Below are 8,330 nucleotides of genomic sequence, written 5' to 3'. Positions count from 1 at the left end.
GTTGGCAAAAATGAGCGATGCCATGTATACGTGTATCATATTGCATAATATGATTTTAGAAAACGAGGGAAACGCAATATGTCAACACTATATACCAGGAAGCGTTCCTGAACAGTTCCCTGAACCAACCAAGACCAACGAACGTATAACATTCACCAGCTCACATCAAGTGATTTACATAGCCAACTGAAGGTAGATTTGGTTCAACACGTGTGGGATAATCTTCCCGTTGAGGACGAAGAGGAGGACGAAGACGAGGAGGAGGACGGGAACGAAGACGAATAGATTAGTTTTTTTATTTGTATTTTTATATGTATTTTGTTGTGGTGTGTTTTTTTATTATAATTTATTTTTATTATTGGTTTGTTTTTTTAGTTTTATGTATTTTTTTGTATTTATTTTTTAATTTAAATACATTTTTATTTAATTATTTAAATAAATTGGTTTTTATTTGATTAGTTTAATTATAAAAAGAAAATAATAAAAAAAGATATTGTGGGCCCAACTTGTAGTCCCTACACCATTACACCCCAAAATCAAATTCTCATCATTTGCTGACTGGGCGCCACGTGTCACAATTCGTCCCCATTTGTAGCCCCTCCACTACGCATAGCCTTTTTAATGTGTTTGGATTAACTTAGGTGGTAGGGACAGACAAACTGACCAAAGAAGACACTCATTTTTAAGAAGTGTAATGGTTTTTGTAGGTATGAGAGGTGTAATAGGTAAACCAAACACAATAAGTTAATAAGTCTCATTTCTCCGACTTATCAAAACCTTCTTATTTTACCGTTTTAATAAAGTTAAAATTCATAAATTCTTTTTTTTTTAAATCAAGTTGTATAACTTATTAAAGTTCCACAGACACCACCTAAAGTGATATTGAGATTGGAGACGATGTCACAATGATTCAAATAATAGTTATTTTAAAAACCAAATATTAATATATATATATATATATATATAAAGTATGAGTGAGGGACCTCTTAAATTTTAAGAGGTACCAAACTTGTTGCTTTAAGTATAAACCACAATGCATATAATTAAGATATTTTAGGGGCAATTTTGTCTTTTAGCAAAAATAATGTACTGTTGATTTTAATTTATTCAATAATAATTACAAATTTGGTCCTTTCACTTTAATTACATTTTGTTAATTTATAAAATAGTAACATATATACCCCTTATTTTAAACCAACTACCCTCATGACGTTTAAACATTTATAACTTTTTCACACGTTAATATTATTTAAAAAACATTATACCATAAAAACGAGTATTTTATTCTCTTTATTTTGAGTATGGTATTGCTATATTTTTTTTTATTTTAAAAACTTAATTGTGTTACGTGATTACCATTAAGAACTGACAAAACGGGTCGGGCGGGTTCGTCGTTCGGGTCATGGGTCTAAAAGGTTAAGGTCGGAATGGGTCGATACACAAAAGGTTAATTTGGTTTGGCTCGAGACGGGTTCGGGTCGAAAGGGGTTAAATCAGTACGGATTTCGTGTTATAACATTGTCAGGCGGAATGGGTGGCTGGTCAAGACTCATTCAATGTAGTGTTACATGTGCACCGACACCTGATTGCGCGCGTACAGTCGTTTGACGTGCTTACTGACACCGTACACCAGTTGAGCTTCCAATGCCGCATTACGAGCATATTATCGTCGGGTTACGCGTATACTGTTGTGAAGTCACGCACTTACTGAACGGTAACACGGTTATGCTTTCGATGTCATGTTTGCGTACATACCCCGCTGCATCGTGCGGGCACCATGCTAGTATATATATATATACTAGTTTTTACGGGGGGTTGTGTTTCTTTTTCGTGTTTAATATTCATTTTTTTTTTTGCATTTTTATTTTATTTATTATAAAAAAGTTAGTATTATACTTAGGGTTTGATTATGAAATAGTTCACAAATAAATGACATGTTATAACCCATTTAAAAACTACAGGTTTGATGAGACCCATGACCCGCTTATTTTTTTTACTATAAAATTGTTTCTTATTACAAATAATATAGTTTTTTCCTAAAAAATTGGATATTAATATTTAATATATCCCTACTTTATAGGGTTTGCATATCAAATGCTTGGTGAGATTTATTTTTGAAATAGTGAGATGTTATAATCCGTTTAAGGTTATTTGGGTATGGTGACTAGTGAGACTCATACCGTGAATTCGGGTAAAATGCATGAGAAATCTTCATTTACAAATAAAACAATATGGTGGCTTGAGTAAATGTAAGAAACAACCATAGAGCTTTTAAATGTTTCGTTTATTTACGGGAGTTGTTTTATATTATTTGTTTCTAATATTTATTTATGTTTTGAATTTTTGTTTTTTTATTGTATGAAAGTTAATAATATACTTATGGTTTGATAATAAATTGTTTCACAAATAAATAATATGTTATAACCCGGTTTAAAAGCTATATGAGTTTGATGAGACCCAAGACCCGTTTATTTTTTTACTATAAAATTGGTTTTTAATTATAAATAATATATATATCTTTTTAAAATAATTAAGATATTAATTTTTAATATATCCCTATTTTTTAGGAATTTTATATCAAATATTTGGTGAAATTAGTTTTCAATTTAATGAGATGTTATAACCCGTTAAAGAATTATGATACGGGCAATAAAACTCAAACTAAACGGAGTGAGTCAAGACCCAAAATAGTACGCCGTGAAATCAACTGCCGTCAACCACCACCTCCGCCATCTTCAACCCTAAACCCACCGATCACTTCAATCGTTGATCAAAATCTTCTTGCAATTACATAAAACCCACTTAGATCTGGTGAATCCAATGGACGATTTCGGTATTTTAGCTCAAGATTTCGGATTCAAGCCACAAGGTAAATCCGCTCCCATGAAATCAACCATGTCCAACGATATTGATTACGATTCCATTTTTAAGAATTCGAATAATAATAATACTAATGAAGTGAAAAGCAAATCTGGGTTTTCGAGTTTGCCGGTGTACGATAAGCCGGTTTATGATGATGACATTTTTGAAGGATTACCGGGTATGAAGAGTAAACCCATGTATTCGGGCTCTGGGAGATTTGATGATAATGTTTTCTCATCCGTCGGTGGCACGCCAAGTGATGATTTTGATGATCTGTTGGGGAATTTAGGTCGGACGGAGAAGGTTGAGCACAAGGCTGTGAGGGGTTTCGATGATTTGCTTCCAGGATTTGGAAGTGGCGGTCTTGCATCCGGTAGCAGGTGCGGTTTAGTTGTTTTGTTTTAATTTTGAGCATAAGAAGCAATAGTTGAAGTAATTTGTTTGAAGGTCTTGACTTTAGGGAAACTGGATTCGTTAGTATAAGTTAAGGTGATTGTTTGTATTTTATCTTTATGTTTATTGTTGCCCAGAAAGAAAACACCAAGACATAGTTGTTAAAGGAAACAAGTATGACTTTTGATGTTAGAAAGTGTTGCTACAACTATTAAATGAATGTAGAAGAATGCCCGGTCATTGGATTTTACTGGTATATGTTACAAGTTAGTTCTGGTGTCGTTTCTATTCTATCTATAAGCCTCTCACATAAGGATGCTAGTTAGTAATTAGCATATACATGGATAGATGCACAAGTTATTAATTCATGGTCATATTCTCTCCTCTCTTTAGACTTATTAGATTTTTTCATTTTGTTTGCTTTGGTTTGGTTTGATATATGTTAGTTAGTTGTCTTTCTTAAAACAAAAAACAAACTTCTATGAAACATTACAGAATGAAAGTAAAAGATAGGTAGTGCGGTATGTTTTTGTTTTATTTGTTATAAAACTAATAATTTTCTCATATTCAAGCATGATTGGCATGTAAGCTAATTCATAGTGACAATTGTGTGACAATTTTTAAAGTTCTCATATTCAAGTATATGGTTCTTTTTTTTTTCTGAAAGTCACTTAACTACTTGTCCATAATATCACTTTTTTTTCTCACAGATTCAATTCAGAGTCGGTGCCAGCATCAACTGACAACAACACTAAGGCAACTTCTAATGCAATGAATGATCCTTTTGTGGTTCTAGAGTCTACATCAACCCCTGTCACTTCGTCCCGGGATGATTTCGTTGATCCACTAGAAAACATTCACAAGATTAGTAAATCTGATAACACAAATGCTGCAGGATCTGTAAGTAGCAATATGTTTGATGACATAGACCCCCTTCACGGGTTTGGTAAGCCTGCACCGGCATTACCAACTGATTCTAAACAAGAATCAGGTTTTAAGTATTCTGAAAATGAATCACAGAAGGTGCCAGTAGAAGATTTTCAAGAATCTCAGAAACCCGTCTTTGACATGCCACCTTTCAGTAGTTTCTCTCAGAGACGTGTTGACCGGGCTACATCTCCACCTGCATACACCAAGACAAATTCTCAGGCAGACATGTCTCCCTCATCAGAAGAAAATGTACACACGGTTGATGATATATGGCTCACCGTGTCAGAAATACCACTTTTTACGCAACCTACCCGGGCCCCACCACCTTCAAGACCACCCCCTCCAAAACCTAGACACGCTTCAAAGTCTGTAAGAACTTCATTTGCATCAAACACCACAACGTTCGGTAACAATTACTCTGATTCTCCTAAATACTCGAGCTTCAACCCGTTCCAGCACGAGTTTGAGAATTTTTCAATGGGTAATGGTGAAGAGACGGACTCAAACTCGGCTTCTGCTGCAATGAAGGATGCCATGGACCGAGCCGAGGCTAAATTTAGGCAAGCAAAGGAACTAAGGGAAAGAGAACATGCAAAAGCTTCTAGAAACAAAGAATCCATGAATCTTAATAATGGCAGCTTGTCTACAGAAGAGGCACGAGAGAGGGAAGAACAAGAGAGAGAGAAAACCAGACTTGAAAAGGAGAGGATGAGAGAGATTGAAAGGGTAAAAGCCAGGCAAGCTGTAGAGAGGGCTACACGAGAAGCCCGTGAAAGAGCAGCAGCTGAAGCCCGTTTAAAAGTTGAACGGGCTGCGGTTCAAAGAGCACAGGCGGAGGCCCGTGAGAGGGCGGCTATGGATGCAAAGGGAAGAGCAGAACGAGCTGCTGCAGAAGCCAGGGAACTGGCTTCAGTTGAAGCTTCTGAAAAGGCGGCTGCAGAAGCCAGAGAGAAAGCAGCAAGGGAGAAGGCTGCTGTTGCAAGGGCTGAGGCGGAGGCCAGGCGTAGAGCGGAACGGGCTGCTGTTGAAAGGGTTGCTGCTGAGGCTAGACAGAGGGCGGCTGCTGAGGCTCGAGATAGGGCGGCCGCCGCCGCCAAGGTGAACCAACAAAAGAATGATAATGATCTTGAATCATTCTTCAGTTCCCGACCAAGCAGTGTTCCAAGACCTAGGGCGACTTCTTCTGTGAGTAGTAAATGGTGTTTTATATGTATAAATCTTTACATACACACACATATGCCGATATGCGTATACACACACACACACACATTGGGGAGGGTTCCACGCAGAAGGCCTATTTTTTGCGAGAACAGAAAGAACAGAATAAGCTATTCATTTTTTAATTAAAAAAAACTAAATTTACAAGAAAATGATTGATATACAATAATTACTCATCTCTTCTAATATTTTAAAAAATATATAATATAGAACCTACACATGTGTAAATTATGTGTAGACTATTCCTACACATAACCTACACATGTGTAGGCAAGCTTTAAAGATGAAAAGAAAACACATGAACGAATTAATTTATTGTTTTTATGTACATAAAATTGGCACTAGTATGTAAAGTTTTTGAAAATATGGAATGATTAATAGAAAAACGTTTAACTGATTTAGGTTTGTTCTTTTTGTTCTCGAAATAATTTAGTCTCCTGTAACTAATCTCCTATATATATGTGTGTGCGCGTGTGTTCATGTACTAGATATAGTTGAGAAAGTTTTTATTGCTAAACTGTTTGGACAATGTTTTATCTGCAATGCAGGACCCTGCGCCTGATCCACTGTTCCAAAACAGACGAGGACAGGAAGGACCGCAGAGGACATCCTCAACTGGAGTATCCTCAAATATGAGGAAAGCATCTTCCACCACTAACATTGTTGACGATCTTAGCTCAATATTTGGAGGTATACCTTTATTTAGTTTAGTTTATAGATGTAATCGGCGTTGTTGTAATACTTTAATTACCAACTTCGGTGCCATTGCGTCACCACTAGTTAGGCGCCACCTCTTGCTGAAAGGTAACCAGCAGAGTTGGTTAGAGCTGCGACCTTTTTTAGTGCCAATTTTTTATTCGACTTTTTTATTTGTATTAGAAGAACAAAGGGTGTCCATGGCCTAATGGATAAGACACCTGAAATTTCATAAATTTGCTTGTGAGATTGACGCCACTAGTCCTGTTATTTTTTAACTTTTTGTTTTTTTCTTCTTTAACTTCTATTAGATCATCAATGTAGTTTGCTACTATTATTAGTTTTGTTGTTGAACTATAATTTATCGTGCTACTATTAACTTTTTGTTTTTTCTTCTTTTACTTCTTTTTTTTAAAAAAAGCTGCCCCTTCTTCTGCTGGAGAATTCCAAGATGTTGAAGGTGAAACAGAGGAAAGACGAAGAGCTAGGCTCGAAAGACAACAACGCACTCAAGAGCGCGCGGTATGTGATATTGGAATTTCTTATTTTAATTTAAGATATTGCCCAAAACGAAAATATTAATGGATTTTTAGTTCTTACCATTGACTCTTTCATGAGTAGGCTAAAGCACTGGCAGAAAAGAATCAACGTGACCTCCAGTCTCAGAGGGAACAAGAAGAAAGAAATGTGAGTATTAATCAAGTTTCTTCTTCTTTAGTGCATCAGAAGACTACTACTTTTTCCCCCTTAAAACATCATAAAATATTTGTGTTTTTATGTCAGAGGATCTCGGAAACTCTAGATATTGAGATCAAGCGTTGGGCTGCCGGGAAAGAAGGAAATTTACGTGCATTGCTATCAACATTACAATATGTACGTATTTCTCAGTATTTATTCATGTAGGGGTAGCAAAAAAAGGACCTGGCACATTCGAGTGAGTAATGAGATTGAGTATGAGATTAGTTGTAAACATTTTAACGGGTTTGGGGTGGGTATGGTCTTAGATGATACCTGTCTGATTACTCGAACCTGTTTGCCTGAATATACTAGTATATTATATAATTTTAAAAAATATAATAAACAGCATGTTGAAGTTAGAAACTTGAAAGTATTAAAGTTATAGAATAGAAGAGTTAAGAGTGTAGTTGAGTATTTGATATTTCAAGTTGGTTTCTAGGTGAGTTTAAGATTGTGTTTTGGGTAGTGGGCATCCCAATGGGTAACTTTTAACCACATAAAATCAAAAACAGGTATACTCAATACCCATAAACTTGATGTGTAATGATTAACGGGTACTTATAGTTGATGAATGTTCTGTTCTGTTCTGTGTCAAATTATTAATTTGTTCATCCGTGCTCTTGTTGTTATCTTGATTGATTTTTAGGTTTTATGGCCGGGGTGCGGTTGGCAGCCTGTTTCATTGACTGATCTAATAACGGGTGCTAACGTCAAAAAGTCGTATAGAAAGGCGACTTTGTGCATCCATCCCGACAAGGTGCAACAAAAAGGAGCTAATCTTCAACAGAAATACGTTGCAGAAAAAGTGTTCGACTTACTTAAGGTGAACCACGTTCTATTAATATGCATCACGATATCATTAAAGTAATTAGTCGTTCAACGTATATTCAATCTAAAGTTTTAAGTAACACATTTAATCGGTTATGATACTATAATGTGTAGATAAGTATCACTGTTTAAAGTGTGTTGCGTGTATCACAATTTTGAGTTTGGTTAATAGGAAGCTTGGAACAAGTTCAATTCAGAGGAGCTCTTTTAATTGATGTGATGATGATTCTTTGAATTTGAATCCACCTATATATCTACAAACGCATATCGCAAAGGGTGTTGGGATCTATATTTATGTGCCTCGAAGCAAAGATAGATTTGACCTTTTTGTGAGGTCGAGAGGTAGCGGTGATGGGGTAAGTGGGGCGTGTGGAAGGCGAAAAGTATTTGTTGATGATTGTAGAGCAAGATTCTAATTATTATTTTATACGTGAATGATGATTGAAATATGGAAATTCTTTTTTGTGTGTATGTATACCTCCCAAAATCCAGCAAGAAACCTCCTGGTAGTATTTTAATCATACTTGCTGATATAGCAAAAATGTCACATTATGCATTTTTCTTTTCTTTTTTTTTTTGGCTATTTATATATCCGCTTCTTGTTCATGAGCGTAGCGTATCCGGCACAATCTGATCGTTTGATCCAGAAGTCCGGACCATATATA

General features: G+C 35.7%; 1 protein-coding gene across 2 annotated transcripts; it reads left to right on the top strand.

Annotated features, from left to right (window-relative positions):
• Window positions 1–2,689: 2,689 nt before the first annotated feature.
• Window positions 2,690–8,117, top strand: LOC143578989 (auxilin-related protein 1-like). Of its 2 annotated transcripts, XM_077062413.1 has the most exons (8): window positions 2,695–3,242; window positions 3,966–5,370; window positions 5,952–6,093; window positions 6,521–6,621; window positions 6,721–6,786; window positions 6,883–6,972; window positions 7,484–7,660; window positions 7,838–8,115. In XM_077062413.1, exons 1-8 carry the CDS (start codon window positions 2,821–2,823, stop codon window positions 7,874–7,876), a joined length of 2,442 nt encoding a protein of 813 aa, XP_076918528.1. In that variant the 5' UTR covers window positions 2,695–2,820; the 3' UTR covers window positions 7,877–8,115. The 2 variants fall into 2 exon arrangements, with proteins under 2 accessions (XP_076918527.1, XP_076918528.1); XM_077062412.1 differs by having other exon boundaries at window positions 2,690–3,242; window positions 6,721–6,972; window positions 7,838–8,117.
• Window positions 8,118–8,330: the final 213 nt, after the last annotated feature.

The sequence above is a fragment of the Bidens hawaiensis genome, unplaced genomic scaffold (assembly GCF_021521415.1).
Source record: "Bidens hawaiensis isolate Kalapana, Puna unplaced genomic scaffold, B.hawaiensis_p1.1 tig00029502_1, whole genome shotgun sequence".
Taxonomy (NCBI): domain Eukaryota; kingdom Viridiplantae; phylum Streptophyta; class Magnoliopsida; order Asterales; family Asteraceae; genus Bidens; species Bidens hawaiensis.
This window is presented reverse-complemented; position numbering and strand designations above follow the sequence as displayed.